The sequence below is a fragment of the Elephas maximus genome, chromosome 4 (assembly GCF_024166365.1).
Source record: "Elephas maximus indicus isolate mEleMax1 chromosome 4, mEleMax1 primary haplotype, whole genome shotgun sequence".
NCBI classification, from domain to species: domain Eukaryota; kingdom Metazoa; phylum Chordata; class Mammalia; order Proboscidea; family Elephantidae; genus Elephas; species Elephas maximus.
Genome location: NC_064822.1, coordinates 37,318,266 through 37,339,352, shown reverse-complemented (window position 1 = coordinate 37,339,352; position 21,087 = coordinate 37,318,266). Strand labels below are relative to the sequence as shown.

General features: G+C 35.5%; 1 protein-coding gene across 1 annotated transcript in view; it reads left to right on the top strand.

Annotated features, from left to right (window-relative positions):
* MALRD1 (MAM and LDL receptor class A domain containing 1) overlaps positions 1-21,087 on the top strand; it is a 958,969-nt gene that overhangs the window by 165,684 nt on the left and 772,198 nt on the right. The window contains exons 15-16 of the mRNA XM_049881884.1: positions 19,569-19,721; positions 20,164-20,269. Coding sequence (XP_049737841.1) covers positions 19,569-19,721; positions 20,164-20,269 — 259 coding nt within the window. The remainder of the gene's footprint in view (positions 1-19,568; positions 19,722-20,163; positions 20,270-21,087) is intronic.

The window sequence follows — 21,087 nt, the reverse complement described above, 5'->3', positions numbered from 1 at the left end:
GTTAGCAGCCGTAGCACTTAACCACTACGCCACCACGGTTTCCAATTAGTTACTTAATGACCCCTAATGCATTGTGCCTAATTGTTTTCTAACCCTCATCCCCCTCCTCCAAAAAAAAAAAAAAGGAGACATTGCTGTCGAGTAGAACTGTCCCATAGGGTTTCCAAGGAGCAGCTGGTGGATTCAAACTACCAGCCATTTGGTTAACAGCCGAGCTGTTAACCACTGCACCACCAGGGCTCCTTGTAACGGGTTATGTTAATCAACAGTCATACCAGCAAAATAAGAGGGTTCCAGTTCCACCGTGCTTACAATCTGTTTTGAAATCTGCTTTCACTTTTCATGGTCAAGAACATACTACTCATATATTTCTGTTTTTGTGAACAAATATTTAGTTTCCTCTAAGACTAAAGGACATATTACTTTACACAGTACTTGCTCTAGTTCTAGAAAGTAACCGATACACTGAAAAATGAAGATTCCATGTGTTAGCAATATCAGTGATACATTTTCTCATGTCCCCATTGTATGAACAGGACATATAGAAACTATTTTCTTCTGATCTATACCGTGTTATGTAGGGGAGAAAGCCAAAATTTACTTAAGTCACTCTGTAAGTTATAAAAATATTCTAATATTTCCGAACATTTCTGAGCCCCATAATTTATTTCTGTCTGAAAAACTGCTTAGTCTGAAATGCATGTGCTTTAAAAAAAAAGTCTCAACAATTTTCTGTTTTCTACTTTGCCGTCTTCTCATGAGAAAAGCCACATAAGTCTCTACTTAATATTTGAATCCAGTAAGGCCTGAGCTAAGGCAGGTTGAGCAGTACAGGAAAAAGGAATGACTTATTATTTTTATGATTTATTTATTCAAATTTAGATGTTAGGTCTGTATTTTCCCCATAATATTATATCTACTAAATTTAGAAATGTATGCATTAAACACTGGCATGTCCACAGCTGAGCTGTAGAATAGCTCCTGAGAGATTTTATGTGTTGATGTTTTGGAAGCTGTATCTATGTATATTTCATTATTCATTACCCACCAAAACTAATTGTTTTATTCTGCATTGAGACTGATCAAATTTTCTTTTATCCTATAAGTGCACTGGGAAAAAGCTTGAATTTCCCATAGCTATGTTTCTTCTGCTCTATAATTATTAAGAATGTGTGTGTGTGTATGTATGTGTGTGTGAGAGATAGCCTAATTAGAGCCCCAGGTTTTCTTTTTTTTCCCCATATTTGCTGAAAAATGTTTTCCAAAGGTCTTTTTGGTTCAGTTGGAGCTATTTAAACTTAATTATGAAGCTAAAGGCTTTCTATAATGTACCTACAGTCAAATTACTTTCTATTGTAATAAAAGATGAAGGAATAAGCCGTTCTTTGTTTTCTGTCTTATAGACCTGAATACAAGAAAAAGAAGTGTCTCAAAATAAACCTAAGTTTGCTACTAATTATTGAGCATCTTCCTTTTTTATTAACTACATATTGGTAAACAAGTCCTTGGAGAAAACAAAAAGCTAAATAGCTATTTTTTGTTAGTAACAGAATTCTCATTCTCATTGTCTTTTTATTGTCCTCAAGTTTAAAATATGGAGACTGTTTTTCAGTCAAAAATATACCATACCCCTAGACACAGGTAATTGTAAAAGACTCTAATGGGAAGCTGTTTCTGGTAAAAGCTCATTGTTTCTGGGACATAAAACCAAGAAGAAGAAAGAGTCCATTAATTCTCATTTATAGAAGCCATTGATCACTGAGGAAAAAAAAAATTCTGTAGACAAGTAAAATCTAGTAAATAACCCATGATACTTTGTTCAATCTTTACTAAGATAATTATGTTGTTAAGTTAGGGAAAATCAGGAGAGTGGAAAGAGTAGGGGATTTTTCTTTCTCAGTTGAAAATTCTGTTGAGACAAAATCTGGGTATTTTAATAAAAAAAGTCTTTGTAAGATTATTTAAGATTAAATTTTAAGAAACTATAATATTAACCGTGTCTATGGAGAAAGTGAATTATTCCCTATGTCATTACTTTTAGCTCATTTTGAATTTTATTTTTTAGCAAGGTCGCTGTGCTTCTTTACTCTTAAAATTATAAATTAGGAACGTGAGTGGCGTTTTTGGCTTATAAGCCCAGACTTCCTTTCTTTTCTTCCACATATACTACTCTTGTACATTTTGCTTCTGTTTTCAGGTTAGCAATGTGTGTGGTGAGAGGTATAAAAACCAAAAACCCACTACCATTGAGTCAATTCCAATTCATAGTGACCCCATAGGGTTTCCAAGGCTGTAAATCTCTGTGGAAACAGACTGTCACATCTTTCTCCCATAGAACTGCTGGTGGATTTGAACTTTTGACTTTTCGAGTAGCAGTCAATCGCTTTAATCACTGCACCACTAAGGCTTCTTATGATGAGAGGTATATTAAAAAAAAAAAAAAAACCCATTGCCATGGAGTTGATTCTGACTCATAGTGATCCTAAAGGACATAGTAGAACTGCTCCATAGGACTTCCAAGGAGCACCTGGTGGATTTGAACTGCCGACCTTTTGGTTAGCAGCTGTAGCTCTTGACCACTACGCGACCTGGGTTTCCTTCCCTATTCAGCACTCAGTTTTTTTTAGCAATCATGTCTTCCTGCCTTGCAAAACTTCACCACTGTAGGTAGTGAAATTTACACTTTGTACCAACGTTGACATACACCCCTATCTCTTTGGGGATAGAAATTTTAAGAGACCTAATAGATCACTCGATGGCAGTGGTGAATAGATCACATAATAATAATAATATAAATACTATCATACAAAGTATTTACTTCATACCTGACGCTGTTTGAAGTGTATTTATGTGCATTAGCTAATTTAGAACTGAGAAAAATGATGCAGAAAGAGGGTGAAACAGCTTAGGGAAGATGTAGGAGTGGAAGTAGATCTTCTAGGGTGCCCATGACAGAATACAAGATTCATTTCATTCTGTCTGCTAAGTCTTTTGGGGTGATTCATTTTGGAATGTTCTCAAATAATGTAAACCTCTCCCCACCCATAGGCATTTAAAAGAAATGCTTTAAAATAGGTTGTTGTAAAATTGTCATGAAAGGAGAGACTGGAAGGGCTGACTCATTAGGGGGAGAGCAAGTGGGAGTAAGGAGTAAGATGTATATAAACTTATATGTGACAGACTGACTTGATTTGTAAACGTTCACTTGAAGCTCAATAAAAGTTAATAAAAAAAAAAAAGTAGGTTGTCGTTAGAAGCTGTCAAGTCGGTTCTGATTCATAGAGACTCTATAGGACAGAGTAGAACTACCCCATAGAGTTTCCAAGGAGCTGCTGGGGGATTGAATTGCTGACCTTTTGGTTAGCAGCTGAGCTTTTAACCACTATGCCATCAGGGCTCCTAAAATAGGCTAAAAAGCTTCTTAAATTCTAGTGACTCTATATTTCAGGAGTGATTGAATGTTCTCATCATTTTTCTGCAGAAAGGAGCTTGCTCTTAGAGAAAAATAATCTAAATACATGTGGGTAAAAAGGTCTTGAATAATCTATTGCCAATCAAAATTCAGTTAATTTAAAAAAAATAAAGAAAAATCTAAACCCTGCTTAAAAAAAAGTGTGTGGAGAATGCAAATATGCTTGCTTTCTTGGCACTGCCATGGAATGGAGTAATCACAATTTAGGTGAGAAGATAGGAAAGATAAATAAAAATATAACAGAAACATTTTTTTTTTCTCCATTGGGAAAAAGGAGGGCTAGGATAGACATGGAAAAGGCCCTGAAATAAACAGAAATGAGAGTAGGGAGAAGGTTTAATGAAAAGACTGGGAATAAAGTCATTTCTTGACTTCAACTGACAGATTCATAAAGCACAGAGCTTCTGGTTAGAAGCAATGTTTGGAGTTGCAGAATTAGATTGCTGATAAAAGTATGACCGAGGTAAATTGACTAGAAAAGTTTTCACCTTGGTTGTGAATTTTGTAAGTGGAGTAAAACAATGGATACTTTGAGAGTATACTGAGGGACAGGGTAATAATAGGAAGCAGATTTTGTACAACACTTACTGTCTTCAGAATGGGTTTATCCATTCAATAAATATTTATCAAGCACTATACTTGATTATGGGACCTTGGTGGTGCAGTAGTTCAGTGTTTGGCTGCTAACCAAAAAATTGGAGTTTGAATCTACCAGCTGTTCCTTGAAAACCCTATGGGGCAGTTCTACTCTGTCCTGTAGGGTCGCTGTGAGTCAGAATTGACTTGATGGCAATAGGTTTGGTTGGTTAATCTAGTATGACCTCACCTTAACTTGATTACATCTGCCAAAACTTTATTTCCAAATAACTTCACATGCACAGCTACTGATGGTAGGACTTGAACATATCTTTCTGGGGGATGCAATTCAACCCACTACAGTAAAGAAATAAGCTCTGAGGATATCTCAGGAAAAAGTGTTCCACGCAGAAAGAAGGAACTAAGGGATTGAGGCAAGAGAGTACCTGGTGTGTTGAGGAATAGCAAGAGGACCAGTATGACTGAAAGAGGGTGATTAGAGGAAAAATAGGAGATGATATCAGAGAATTAAGTATGTGGGAGGACAGCCCATCTAGGGCAGTGGTTCTCAATATTGGGTGGATATGGGTGTGTTAATTTTGACCCAAAGGAGTCTGTGGATATCTTGGATGTACTGTCAAGTACGACACAAGAATGTGAGATTCACACAGGAATGCCAGAAAACAAGTAGAATTTATTACTCACAGGTTTCAAAGAGGAAATCATAGCATGCTTCAGTTCAGGGCCACATCGGGGGTTGCATCCAGGGACAAGTAAACAATAAGCTGGGATTGTAGGAGAGGGCAAGCAGTGTGGGACCTTTGAACTAGCACGCAGTGAAATCTTATTGCTTTTGCCCTTAAAGCTCTCTAGGGCATTAGGGCAAGAAAAAAGGTGAAATTCTTAACACAGGTACCTGTGGAACATGGCTGGGCAGAACAAGGGGTAATCACAAATGTGGAGAGAGAGGGTACAAAATAATAACAGTGTTCTTATCATAGGAAACACTATGGGAATGGCTGGGAGGTCCACTTAGAGATCACAACTGTTGAGAGATTGTGTGATAAAACAGGAACTGCTATGTCAGAAACTGGGTGAAAGGGCAACTAGTAGGACTGAACGGATGCCAAGTCAGCAAATTGGCATTATGACAATGAGTAACACTGGAGAACAGGCTCAATTAAATTACAGTCTCTGGGGATACAACCCAGACATTAGTAGTTTTAGAAGCTCCCTGGGAGCCCTGGTGGTGAAGGGTTTAAGAGCTCAGGCCAGTAACCAAAAGGTCAGCAGTCTGAACCCACCAGCTGCTCCTCGGAAACCCTATGGGGCAGTTGTACTCCATCCTATAGGGTCGCTATGAGTTGGAATTGACTCGATGGCAAACAACAAAAAGCTTCCTCCCTGGTGATTCCAATGTACAGCACTGTTAATACTATTAGTATTTGAAGCATTTAAGCAAGAGATGAAAGCCTTGAAATCACATTACTTTTCAAATTTTTATTTTATTACTATCTTTAGACTATTTATTATTGTGTCCTTAGGTATTTCTAATGTGCATATTTCCTTTTTTGTTTTATATTGCTACTGAAATATTTAGTCACTGATGAAAAATATTTGCTTTCTTATTCTTATACTCTCTTTAAACTTGAATAAGCACCAGGATATCAATTTCTTAGACTAGCTCTGTTTTAAGAAATAATTCAAGCATATCGCAGTTCAGAAACAAACAACAAAAACTCCTTACCATTTGTTGAATGAGAGTGGAGCTTCGTTTTCATCACATTTATGTGGAAAATGTCCAGTAAGAGAATTTATCCTGTGCTCGCTCTCACAGAACTAGAGTAAATCATAATATAAACATATAATAAACTCTAGGTAAGTTCATCTCACAAGCCTAAACTTTTAAAGAATTATTTTTGAAATAATAATCACATTAAATGTACACTACTGTAATATAGGTGAACAGAAAACGTGATTTGGAAATGGGCTTACTCTTCCTTACCTAAGAATGTTGCTGTTGTTGATAGGTGCCATTGAGTCAGTTCCGACTAATAGCGAACCTATATACAACAGAATAAAACACTGCCCAATCCTGTACCGTGTTCACAATTGTTCCTATATTTAGCCCATTGTTGCAGCCACTGTGTAAATCCATCTCATTGAGGGTCTTCCACTTTCCCTGACCCTCTGCTTTATCGAGCATGATGTCCTTCTCCAGAGACTGGTCTCTCCTGATAACATGTCCAAACTAAGAAAGACGAATTCTCACCATCCTTGCTTCTCAGGAGCATTCTGGCTGTATTTCTTCCAAGACAGATTTGTCTCTGCTTCTGGCAGCCCATGGTATATTCAATATTCTTTGCCAACACCATAGATCAAAGGCATCAGTTCTTCTACTGTCTTCCTTATTCATTGTCTGGCTTTCGCATGCATGTGAGGCAACTGAAAATACCATGGCTTGGGTCAGGTGTAGTCCTCAAAATGACATCTTTACTTTTTAACCCATTAAAGAGGTCTTTTGCAGTCATTTGATTTCTTGACTGCTGCTTCCAAGGGTGTTGATTATGGATCCAAGTAAAATGAAATCCTTGACAACCTCAATCTTCTCTCCATTTATCCTGATGTTGCTTATTGGTCCAATTGTGAGGATTTTTATTTTCTTTGTGTTTACTGTAATCCATACTGAAAGCTACACTACAAGAAATACTAAAAGGAATTCTTTGGGCTGAAGAAAAATGTAATAAAAACAATAAATATTTGAGTAAGTCTAAATGACTGATAGTATGAAAAAGACCATAATAACAACAGCAATAATAATGTCTGTGTGATTGAAATATAGAGAGAATTAAAATAAATGAGTCGAGAGGTTAGCAAAAAGTGCTCAGTGTGACCAATGGACCAGCACATTGCCATCGCCTGGGCACTTGTTAGCCATAAACAAGATCAGGTACCTTCCTGTGCCTACTGATTCAGAATGTGAATTTTAACAAAATCCAAAGACAATTTACATGCACTTAAAGTTCAAGAAACACAGTTCTAAAGTTTTGCATTGTCTGAGTAAATGGAGAAATACCAAAAATATTTGATTTTGGCAGTTCAAGGGTGCAATTTGTAATCTCTGGGGTAATGACTGCAAAATAAATTAAAGAATGTGTTTAATTACTATAAAGCAAATGTGGGGCCAGGATGATTAAAGATAAGCAATCCTAAAGAAGACAAAAAAGTAAGGAAAAAAAAAACAGAACAGATGGGACAAATATTAGGTAAAGAGTAAGATGTTAAATTTAACTCAAATATATTAAAAATTACATTAAGTATAAATGGACTAAAATACAAAGATTTTCAGATTTGTTTGAAAAACAGCAATATGCATAAAAAAATACTGCTTATAAAATACATAAAATACATACATTTATAAAAGTTGATAGTAAAAGGTTAAAATATATAATATGCAGTAATTAATAGAAATAAAGCTAGAGTAACTATACTAATAGAAGGCAGATTAGTTTTTAAGATAAAAAAAACCCAAAACTATAGAGAAAGTGGAATATTTCATAATGATGATAGTTTTGGCTCACGATGATGTTGTTGTTGGTAGTTGTCACTGAGTCGATGCCAACTCATGGCAACCCCATGTGTGCAGAGTATAAGTGCTCTATAAGATTTTCAAAGCTGTGACCTTTCAGAAACAAATTGCCAGGTCTGTCTTCTGAGGTGCCTCTGGGTTGGTTTGAAGCACTAACTTTTTAACTAGTAATTAAGTGCTTAACATTTGTGCCACTAATTTTTTTTAATTAAGTGCTTAACATTTGTGCCACTCAGTGACTCTGTATGTCACCAAAATGTAAATATACATTTTATGATATTAAAAGGAGAAATAAATGAATTCTAATTCATAGAGAAGAATTAAAAGAAACAAAAGCTCTGTGAACAACTAACAGGAAAAGCTGTAGATAGATAACACTGTACCCAATATCTACAATACATTTTCTTTTCAGTTATACACAGAATATCTATGAAAATTAGATTTGCATGCTGGACATTTTAAGAGATGAAAATTTTCCGGAATATGTCCTCTGACCACAGTGCAGTCAAACTAGATGTCAGTAACGTAAAGCCAACTAGAAAATCTCTACATGTTTTGAAATTAGGCAATACATTTCTAAATAACCCAAGGATCAAAGAATAAATCCTTGTGCATATAGGAAATATGTAAAACTGAATGAAAATGAAGACACTAAAAAATAAAATTTTTATTTTATTTTTTTTTGACACTACATATCAAAATTATGGGTTGAGGAAAATGGATAGCCTTAAATAGGTATATCAGAAAAAAAAAAAAACAGATTTAAAAGCAATTTTCTAAGCCTCCTTCTCAAAATAGAGAAAGATCAAATAAACCAAGAAGGAAGTAAATAATATAAAATAGCTGAGAAAATTAATTAAAAAAAATATGAACAACAAATGCACAGTAGAGAAGAAGTGGAGCAAAAGTTGTATCTTTGAAAAGACCAACAAAAATGAGAAACTGCTATCAAGACTGAAGAAGAGAGAAAAAAATACAAATAACTCTTAACACAAATGAAAAATAGAATTGTAGGTACTGCAGACATTAAGAATCTGAGAGGATATTATGAACAGTTTTTTCTATTATCTATTGAAAATATAGACAAAATGAATAAATTCCTCAGAAAAGATTATTACCAAATTTATCATAAGTCACAATGGTTGGAAAGATTTTTTAATGAGAACATAGAAAGTGCTACTTATAAGTGAAAAGATTGATAATTTGTACTACATTAAAGTGGAGAACTTCTGTTTTCTGAAAGATGACATTAACAAAGGGAAAGTGCAAGCCACAAAATAGGAGATGATATTTGCAACACATATAGTGTAAATAGGGCTCAAATCCGTAATAAATAAAGAAAACCTATAAATAAAAATCTACCACTTAGTTTTTCATACCATAGTGGCTTGCCTGTTGCTATGATGCTGAAAGATATGCCACCAGTATTTCAAATACCAGCAAGGTCACTCACGGCAGACAAGTTTCAGCAGAGATTCCAGACCAAGACTAACAGGAAAAGGAACTGACAGTCTACTTCAGAGTAAACTGGCCAGTGAAAACCTTATGAATGGCAGTAGAACATTGTTATAGTGCTGGAAGATGAGACCCTTGGGTTGGAAGACACTCAAAATATGACTGGGAAGAGCTGCCTCCTCAAAGTAGAGTCAACTTTAATGATGTGGATGGAGTAAAGCTTTTGGGACCTTCATTTGCTGAGATGTCATAACTCGAAATGAGAACAGCTGCAAACATCCATTAATAATCAGAACATGGAATGTATGAAGTATAAATCTAGAAAATTGGAAGTCATCAAAAATGAAATAGAACGCATAAAGATCGATATCCTAGGCATTAGTGAGCTGGAATGGACTGGTATTGGCCATTTTGGCCAGACAGTCATATGGTCCACTATGTTTGGAATGACAAATTGCAGAGGTAGGGCTTTAGATTCATTGTCAAAAAGAGCATTTTAAGATTTATCCTAAAGTACAACACTGTCTGTCAGTGATAGGATGATATTCACATGCCTACAAGGAAGACCAATTAATACAACTATTAATCAAATTTATGCACCAACCACTAAGGCCAAAGATGAAGAAGCTGAAGATTTTTACCAACTTCTGCAATTTGAAATTGATCAAATATGCAGTCAGATGCATTGATAATTACTGGTGATTGCAACACAAAAGATGGAAACAAAGAAGGATTGGTAGTTGTAAAATATGACGTTAGTGATAGAAATGATGCTGGAGATCGCATTTTAGAATATTGCAAGACCAATAACTTATTTGTTGGAAATACGTTTTTTCAACAAAACGATCTATGCACATGGACCTTGATGAAATACCCAGGAATCAAACTGACTATGCCTATAGAAAGAGATAATGAAGAAGCTCAATATCATCAGTCAGAACAAGGCCAGGGGCCAACTGTGGAACAGACCATCAACTGCTCACATGCAAGTTCAAGTTAAAACTGAAGAAAATTAAAACAAGCCCACAAGAGCCAAAACATGACCTTAAGTATATCACACCTGAATTTAGAGACCATTTCAAGAACAGATTTGATGCATTGAACACTAATGACTGAAGACCAGACGATTTGTGGGAAGACCCACAATCATACATGAAGAAAGCAAGAGGTCATTAAAAAGACAGAAAAGAAAGAAAAGACCAAAATGTAAGACTCTGAAACGTGCTCTTGAATGTAGAATAGTTAAAGCAAATGGAAGAAATGATGAAGTAAAAGAGCTGAACAGAAGATTTCAAAGGGCGACTAGAGAAGACAAAGTAAAGTATTATAATGAAATGTGCAAAGACTTGAAGTTAGAAAACCAAAGAGGAAGAACCTGCTCAGCTTTTCTCAAGCTGAAAGAACTAAAGAAAAAATTCATGCCTTAAGTTGCAATATTGAAGGCTTCTATGGGCAAAATATTGAGCAACACAGGAAGTATCCAAAGAAGATGGAAGGAATACACAAATTCACTCTACTAAAAAGAAGTGGTCAGTGTTTAGCCATTTCAGGAAGTAGCACATGATCAAGAACCAATGGTATTGAATGAAGAAATACAAGCTGCACTGAAGGTACTGGCAAAAAACAAGATTGTGTCCTTTCACCATGCTTATTCAATCTGTATGCTGAGCAAATATCAGAGAAGCTGGACTATATGCAGAAAAAAGCAGCATCAGAATTGGAGGAAGCCTCATTAACAACCTGTGATATGCAGATGACGCACCTTGCTTGTTGAAAGTGAAGAAGACTTGAAGCCCTTACTGATGAAGATCAAAGACTACAGCTTTTAGTATGGATTACACTGCAACATCAAAAAAAAAAATCCCTACAACAAGACCAATAAGCAACATCATGATAAACAGATAAAATATTGAAGTTGTCAGCGATTTCATTTTAATTGGATCCACAATCAACACCAAAGGAAGTAGCTGTCAAGAAATCAAGTAAAGTATTGCATTGGACAAATGTGTTGCAAAAGACCTCTTTAAAGTCTTAAAAAGCATAGATATCACTTTGAGGACTAAAGTGCGCCTGACCCAAGCCATGGTATTTTCAGTTGCCTCATACGCATACAAAGACTGGACTAGGAATTAAAGGAAACCATAGAAGGATTGATGCCTTTGAATTACAGTAAAGAATATTGAATATACCATGGACTGCCAGAAGAATGAACAAATCTATCTAGGAAGTACAGCCAGAATGCTCCATAGAACCAAGAATGAGGTTATTTCATCACACATACTTTGGACATGTTATCAGGAGGGACCAACCCTGGAGAAGGACATCATGCTTGGCGAAGCAGAGGGTCAGTGGAAAAGAAGGGGACCCTTAAAGAGATGGAGTGACACAGTGGCTGCAACAATGGGCTTAAACATAGCAACAATTGTGAGGATGGCAATGTTTTGTTCACTATGAGTTAGAACCAACTCAATGGCACTTAACCACAGCAATAAATAAAAATATGGAAATGACTTGAACAAGATCATTAAAAAATTAGAATTTTCAAATGGCAAATAAATGTATGAAAGGTTGCTCAACCTAAAAGTAACTTGTTGTTACTATGTCCCACCAAGTTGATTTTGTCTCATAATGGCTCCATATGCGGGAGTAGATCTGCCCCATAGGGTCTTCTGGGCTGTAATCCTTATGGGAACAGATCACCAGGTCTTTCTCCTAAAAGGTAACTTAAGAAAATGCAGAATGAAAATATGTCGAGATGCCACTATCAGAAATAGCTAACTTTTTAAAAAATAATTTTGTTAAGATAATAATTGAAATATAATAAATTGTCCATATTTAGAATGTATAATTTAATAAGTTTTGACCTATGTGAATCCATTACCACAGTCAAGACAGTGAACATATTCTTCACCCCAAAAGTTTCTTCATGCCCCTTTATATAATTCTTTCCTCTTGCCCCTCACTGCCCTTCCCTTCCCCAGGCAACCACTGATCTTCTTTCTGTCACTGTATATTAGTTTGCATTTTCTAGAGTTTATGTAAATAAAATGACACATCCTATATTCTTTTTCTGGGTGGGAGGGGCCTGGCTTCTTTCACTTTACACTTATCCATGTTGTTGTATGTGGTGATAGTCCATTCTTTTTTTTTTTTCTGAATAGTATTCCACAGTATTAATATACCAAAATTTATCCACTCACCTGTTAATGGGCATTTGGGCTGTTTTCAGTTTTGAGCTAATACAAATAAAGCTGCTATGTATATTCTTGTGGAAGTCATTGAATAGGAATACACTTTCAGTTCTCTTGAATAAATACCTAGGAGTGGGATGGCTGGATCTATGCTAACTGTATGTTTAGCTTTTTTTTTTTTTAACAGAATGTTAAACCATTTTCTAAAGTGGTTGTACCACTTTACCTTCTCACCACCAGAGTGTCAGAGTTGTAATTTCTCCACATCTTTCCCCACACTTGATATATCATTCCATCTTTTTAATTTTAGCCATTCTAGTAGATGTGAAGTGGTAATTCATTGTAGTTTTAGTTTGCATCCCTTATGATTAATGATAATTGGGTATCTTTCATAAGTTTATTTGGCATCCAGATACCTTCTTTGCTGAAGTCTTAATTATTGAGTTTTGGATGTTCTTTGTGTATTCTTTCTTTATTTTTCTTCTTAGCACTTATCACCATTAAATGGAAAATATATCTTACTTTGTTTCTTTACTCTGTCTTCTAATGTTCTCACCCCCTCGCTCCAGTGTGTAAACTCCATGAAAACAGAAATTCTTTATTTTTCTGATTTCTTTTTCCTTTTCATTGCTGTGTTCTTAGAGTTTATAGATGTGCCAGGCAGGAAGCACGTAGTCAATACATATTTGTCGGATGAATCAGTAATGAATGAATGAATGAGTAAAGGTAGTTATTAATCTGTATCATAATCATCTATTTGTTTATTTATTTCCCACATTAGATTCTCAGCTTCTTGATCGTGGGCCATATCTATATATTTAACCTAGTGCCTGTCAAGAATTGTGAAAGATCTGAAATTTTACCCTTCTTGCAAGCTAGTAAGTTAGCCTACCACAGTTTCATGGATGCTGGCAGGAGACATGAGACTCTTGGGTCACAGCACATGGTCCTTCCTCATGGCACAGAGAGCAGCATAAGCATCATGTATACATTGATTCCTTTTGCCCCATGTCTCATGCAGATCGATATACGTATGAGATGGGTTTGCATCACAGCTAAGAAAGCCTTAGCTTACACAATCCCAGTCTTTTATAATGGGCTACAAACTTTTTTTTTTTTTTTTAGAGTCTCCTACGTTTATCTCATAGGAGACTCTTAAAAAAACATATGTAGAATAATGTACTTAATCTCAGTGGTTAAGAGCTACAGCTTCTAACCAAAAGATCAGTAGTTCGAACCCACCAGCCACTCCTTATAAGCCCTAGAGGGCAGTTCTGCTCTGTCCTATAGGGTTGCTATGAATAGGAATCATCAACTCGACAGCAATGGGTTTTTAATTTGGTCTCAAATATAATAATATTGATTTACAAATATTATTTAGTCATTTTTGCATTCATGTTCCTTTAAAAGATTTTGTTATTTCTGTTTATTTATATGAACATTTGTTTTATTTCATGGTACTTTTGCAAATACATACTGTTATACATTGTGTGTTAAATATTTAATAAATATTAACTATTGATGAAGACTAGAGTTCAATGACTTTAACCTTATCATAACTTCAAACAGATAATCATTTCAGTGCATGGGAAAACCTGAAACTCAAAGAAATATAATAATAGAGAACATGTTCTAAAATGGAATATATAGTATTAATGCATTTGATGTTTGTAGTAACCTCTGTTTAATCAAGTAAAGTACAACTGCAATGAACCTAAGCCAACATACTAGAACACTCAGTTGACTTTTTCTCTCCTTCATGCAACTTTTAGAGAGTCATGAAACCTAGGGGGAAAAAGCTTAAAAGAAACAAAGAGATTCAATCTGGTGGACTTCTAGTTAGTATTATAAAACCAAACCAAACCTATTGCTGTCGAGTCGATTCTGACTCATAGCGACCCTACAGAGTTTAAAATTTACTTCCAGACCATGTCTTTTGATCATGCAAGCTTAGATTTTGTACGATCTTCAATTAGACATACGTAGCACAGTGCCTGGCACATAATAGTTGTTAAAAAAACTATTAGCTATTGTTATTATTACCTTTTTTAAACTAATATATTATTATTACCTTTTTAAACTAATTTTTAAGAGCATAATCTTTGACATCAGAACTAGCTTGGAATTGTGTCAGTAGTAATGAGCACTGGGGGATTATATGTTGTCTCAGTTATCTAGTGGTGCTATAGCAGAAATACCACAAGTGGGTGGCTTTAACAAATGGAAATTTATTTTCTCACAGTTTAGGAGGCTAGAAGTCTGAATTCAGGATGCCGGCTCTAGGTGAAGACTTTCTCTCTCTGTTGGCTCTGTGGGAAGTTCTGTGTTTCCTTTCAGCTTCAAATCCTATGTTCCTTGGCGATCATGTACCGTGTATCTTTGCCCATCTCTGCTTGGTTGCTTCCTTGCTTAATCTGCTTTTATATCTCAAAAAGAGATTGATTTAGGACATGCCCTACACTAAAAAAAAAAAAATTTTTTTTTTTTTTTTAAGGCTACCTAATTAACAAAGAAAACCCATTCTAAATGGGATTATAACTGCAGGTACAGGGGTCAGGATATACAACACAGGCCTTTGGGGGACACAGTTCAATCCATAACATATGCTAACTCTTAACTTTATATTTCTCATCTCTAACACAGGGGCAATAGTATTTTCTTTGATATTTTGAGGATTAAGTAAGGTGACATATGTGTCTATGCCCTTGCTATTTCAGATTCTACCCTGGTGGCATAGTGGTTAAGTGCTACAGCTGCTAACCAAAGGGTCAGCAGTTCAAATCTGCCAGGCACTCCTTGGAAACTCTATGGGGCAGTTCTACTCTGTCCTATAGGGTCGCTATGAGTTGGAATCGACTCGATGGTGCTGGGTTTGGTGTTTTTTGGGGGGTATGTAAGTCACAGTGGGGCTGTCAGCTCTAGGTTTTTACCTTTTTTTTTTAATTACCGCTTACGTTTTCAGCCATTTTTTAAACATGAGCATCTTGCCTACATGGCTGCAACCAGAGGGAATTAGGCTTTCAATCACATGCTGTGTCAGAACACATTTCCTCTTGACTTCTCCAGTCTTTTTGTGAGGCCGAGTTATCAGCCTAGAATTTCTCTTTGTACACTTTGTGTTTATTCCTTACAAATGAACCTCAAAAGAGATTATCCCAAAACGTCATAGAGGTTTGACAGTGAATCTGAAATGAGATGGGTTCTGATTCTGGATTCTTTTCTCTCACAAGATTTCTTGGCCCCTATATAAATTTATCTTTTTATCTTAATCAAGAGCTCTGAAAATGTCAGTAGTACTGTATGGTGATGGATCTATTTGTCAATCCATCAAATATCCCTTAGCAACTTTCCCCAGGGACAACTACTGTAATTATACTTAGGGAACTAAGGGAGACCACTCAGGTAATTTTTGTCGCAATGATTAAAAGCAGTTTTAGAGTCACCAGCTTTTCTACTTGTTGCCACGGAATGTTGTTATTGTTGTTGTTAGGTGCTGTCAAGTGAGTTCTGACTCACAGCGACCCTATAGAACAGAGTAGAACTGCCCCATAGGGTTTCCAAGGAGCCGTTGTTGGATTTGAACTGCTGACCTTTTGGTTAGCAGCAGAGGTCTTAACCCCTATGCCAGTGGCGCTCCAACCATAGGTACACAAACATAATTTTTAGGGATTCTATGTCAAAATGCATTCTGTGTGAATGTAAAAGCACGAAACTTGATATATAATAAACCCTGAGTAAATGATAACTGTAATTGTTATTATAAATTATGATGATTCCGATGATGACAATAATTGAGGAAGTTATTAATGATGTTCCAGAAACAGTAAAAAATCCTACAGCATCAAATATTAAAACATGCCCAGGGTATTGTGTTTCCGAGTCAGAGAAGGATATACAGGTAGCCCTGACTTACGATGGGGTTCCGTTCTGAGGACTCTGTCATAAGTCGGTTCTAAAAAACCCCACCAAAACCAAACCCGTTGCCATCAACTCGATTCTGACTCACAGTGACCCTACAGGATAGAGTAGAACTACCCCATGGAGTTTCCAAGGAGCGCCTGGTGGATTCAAACTGCTGACCTTTTGGTTAACAGCCGTAGTACCTAACCACTGGGCCACCAGGGTTTCCTAAGTCGGTTCTAAGGAAGTCAAACACCTTTATTTATTTATTTTTTTAGTTTTCATTATTATTGCCTTTTCTTATCAGTATCTTTATAAATCCAATCTTTAAACACCTTCGAGTGAACGTCTGAGAATGCTAACATCAGCATATTATGCACTGCAACGTTATATGTAGTACATATTACTAGCGTTAAGATGTACAAAAGAAAAAAAAAAGGTAGTAAGTTTGGTTCTTCGTAACGTGAATACCTCCTTAGCTGGGGGCTACCTGTACTTAATTTTCAAAAACTGTTCTAATGAGGTATGTATTTGATTAACAGTTAACCAGAAGATTGATTTCATTGATTATTACATCTCTGATCAATAATGATTTCTTAAAATGTGTACAGATATCTAAACTTATAGGAACAAAGAACACTAGCAAGGAGTATATGAATTTTAATGGCATAATCATCCATTGCAACCACCATCTTTGATGGCCTTGTCTAGGAGAAGGAATTGCTTCAATCGTTGCTTAAAATACTATGATTAGAATATTCATTTATTTCCACAATAATATCTCTCTGGATAAAAAAAAAAAAAAATTTTTTTTTTTTTTTTTGATAGTATGTGATAAAGTTCCCTTTTCAGGTAGGTGTGTGAGGGAGATACTACAAAGTAGCAATAATTTATTTTCTTTCTATCTTTCCATAAAATAAACTGCTGGATCTTGTTCTCTGAATTGTTTAGAATAGGAGTCAACAGCATTTGATTGACTGGTGGCTGAAATGACATCTACATACTCTGAAGTCCCTGGAATCTCTCTATATTCTTATGGATTATTTTTGAGTTATGTATTTATAAATAGAGATAACTTTTAAAAATACAAAGACTTAAAGAGTCTTAGAATCTGTCATTAAATACTAACTCATATAACTCATCATTACTTTTCAATTTTTAAATAGCATTTAGCTTTGCTTCGTCACAGATTTCTAAATTTTACTTGAAATTATTTTCTAAATAGAACACTTCATTTTAATGATTTCTAATTGTCTCAGTATGCTGAAATATAGCTATCGCTTGTTTATTATAGTAGATACAAAATTTAAAACATACTGTATTCATTTCTAAATGTAATCATAGATTCCCAATGACTTTTATAAAATTTGGAAGTATTCTGCTGGCCAAATTTTGGAACAGGAAACTTGATGGAAAACAGACATATTTTTGAAATCAGATATTTAATATAAGATGAAAAATAAACAAATAAAAAAGGTGTTTATAATCTTATTCCTTGCCTCACATTCCTCCCTCTGTAGAAGTAGCATTCCCAAAAGTGAAAATAATTCATCATTAGATTAAAATATCCTTACAATTTAAAATTTCATAATCTCATTGAGTGATTTACTTATACTTTTATTCTCTAAACTCATTGCTTATTTCCTAGGTTCTTTTACAAAGTACTATCTATGTAGTTTATTGTTAAGTTTTTGTTTAAAAATCACCAGTGGCCAGGGGTCCCAGTGTAATCATTGCTCATCAGTGGAAGGGCACATCAGTTTGCACTGCTATATGTAGTAACAGCTGAATGTCAGCATTAAGCAAATTCAGGTTATGCCTTCTTAGATTTTTTCAATCTAATGAGAATTACCACTTATCAGTATCAACAGATGCAGAAAGAATATTACACTTGGAGTCAGAATATGTGAGTTCCAACCCCATTTTACAATTTGACCTTGGACAAATTAATAACACCTCCCTTTCTTCCTCTGAAAAACAAGAGCAACAAAAATAACAATCTAACTCCATTATAGGGCTATTGTGAAAGTTAGACCTATATAAAACATTAGGGACAGGGTCTAGTATATAATATGTTCAGTAAATACTAGCTATAATACTACACTTCTACTAAAAAAAAAAACTAAACCCATTGCTGTCAAGTCAATTCTGACTCACAGCGACCCTATAGGACAGAGTAGAACTGCCTCATAGTGTTTCCAAGGAGTGCCTGGTAGATTCGAACTGCCGACCTTTTGGTTAACAGCCAAAGCTCTTAACCACTACACCACCAGGGTTTCCAACACTTCTACTACTATTAACTATTATAACTTTCTCTTACTCCCGTTCTCACCTTTTCTCCTCTTCCTCAAGTATGTCTCTGTGGAAGTTAACTGATTCCTCTATTTATCTGAAAAATTGGGAAATATCCTTTCTTGTTTTAATTATGCAATGTATACAGTGCCATGTGAAATATAAAGTACTACAGACATCGAAGGGAACATTATATTAAGTATGGTCCACATGGAATTTTAAATATTAGTTATTTTTTTTAAGTGTCTTAGTTTCCTAGGCCTGCCATAACAAAAATACCACTGGTGGGTAGCTTTAAAGAAGAGGAACTAACTTTCTCACAGCTCTGGAAGCATAGAAGTCTGTATTCAGGGCATTAGCAGAGCTATGTTCTCACTCTCTGTGGGCTCTGTGGAAAGATCCTGCCTTGTCTCTTCAGCTTCTGAAAACCATCAGTGTTCCTTGGTGTTCCTTGGCTTATACACGGTCCTCACATGCTGTCTACCCCTGTGTGTGTGACTGTCTTTGTGTGTCTTTCTCTTTCATAAAATGTCACTTAGAAAGGATTAGGATTAGGATGCAACCTACTTCTTTATGACTTTGCAAAGAAAACACTATTTCTGCAAATAAAAACTCTACTTCTCCAAACAAGGTCATTCACCATTCACTGGTACGGGGTTATTAGCACTTCAACATACCTTTTTGAGGGACACAATTCAATCCACAATAAAGAACTACTTTTCATGGTTTAGTGTAAAATACTCTGTAGGAACAATTAAACCTTCTAGCTGATATAATTGCATCAAGGAAACAAACATGAGTATTAGAATGAATTAGCAGATACTTGGCAATTCTATAAGCAATATGACTGAATGATGCCATTCTTAGAATATGTGGAAAAATTTTGAATTACTTGAGAATTCTGTCGTATCAATTATCAGTATGAAAAGCACAATTGCGTTTTTCGGATCAGATACATCTTTTTTTCTTAAATGTGTCCCTTGATGTACTTAGACAAGCATATTAAGGTAATTTCTACTTGAGCTCGTTACCCTTTTTGAAATGTGTGAACCTTTTGGAAAGCCAAGGTAAGAACCGCAGTTTTGTTCTTTAGCTTCCGAATGTGATTTTGAAGAAAACAGCTGTGGTTGGTTTGAAGCCATTAGTGGGGACCACTTTAACTGGATATGGGGCTCCAGAAGCAACCTTTCTGCTGATTTTGAGCAACAGGCTCCACCTCAGGATCACACTCGCAACACAGCTCGAGGTAAGACGTAAGCAGAGCTCGTCTCTGACTGCTCTTATTTACAGTTCAGCCAGGCCTGGGAGGAGAAAGAGAAGCAATTAAGGTTCCATGTTACTGAATTGTAAGATGGCTGAATATTGTTAATTACAGTTATGTTGTCTGCATGAAATAATTACTTTATGAGAGGTGAGGAAAGAGTATAGTTTTTTTTATTGAATTAACCAAATTTATGAATTATTTTTAGCCTCATTTAGGTCTACATATAGATATTGTTATATTTATAAGAGTAAATTTGGGTAACATTCATTTCTATTGATTTTTTTTTTTTTCTTTTTACTGCTGTATGGTCTTGATTTTAGAGTTAAGTTGGGCATGGAACTTATTCAGTGTAGGGGTAAAAGAGATCTGTCTCTTTTTTAGGGTCCAGTAGGTTAACTGACGATTTGGTTTTATATCCCAATAGGGCATTTTATGTTCATTCTGAAGCAAAACAGCACCTTCTTACAAGTTGCTAAACTCCAGAGCCCAGTTTTCAGCCAGACAGGACCTGAATGTACACTTTCTTTCTGGTAAATATTATAAATGATGGCCAATTACCCTAGTGGATCAGAAAAGGGGTTTAGATTGCACAATAGGGATGATATATCACTGATGCAGTGAGTATGGCCTCACTGTTTTTTCAGTATTGCACTTACAGTCCAGCTATTACTTATGAACACTTTAATAATGATATAACAATAATGATGATGGTGTTCCTATATACACTTTCTCCTTCAATTAATGTTTTGTACGTAGACATATTAATAAATGTTAAAAGCCCAGGTGTGGAAAATTTGGAAGTAACATTTGGGGAGATGGAGATATGCTAGGAAAATGTTTCTTTTGAAGCTTACCAGGGCCCTTGGAGCCTCTAGAAAGGATTAGAACTATCTTCTTAAGGACAGATTTCCTTTTTAGATGTCCCGCTTTATGTCTTGATAAAGCATGGAAATGCTGATGAAGCAGACCTTTACGTTTTGTGTTTACATTTAGGGGAAATGTGTTAAATTTAACTGGATATATTTTCCCTAAGGCTGGCAGTGGCAGTTGGTGTGCAAATGCTCGCTTTTCCTAGAGAAAATGTATAATACATAAAACATCTCCTTTTTGCCACACATATAATTTGAACATGAAATTTCAGTCTGGTGATTGCAGGCATCCTCTAGCCTTATTAGCAGTTATACTCTGCCCCTGGCTTTACTTTAAAAATAACCATCGCATTAAATTCACACAATTAGCATTTTGCTTTGGAGCATGTTATCAGCATTTGTTATGTTCACTTCTTAAGATGAAAGGGACTGTTTCCCTCCAACAGTGGATTATAATTTAATTAAGACTACTTCCTCTG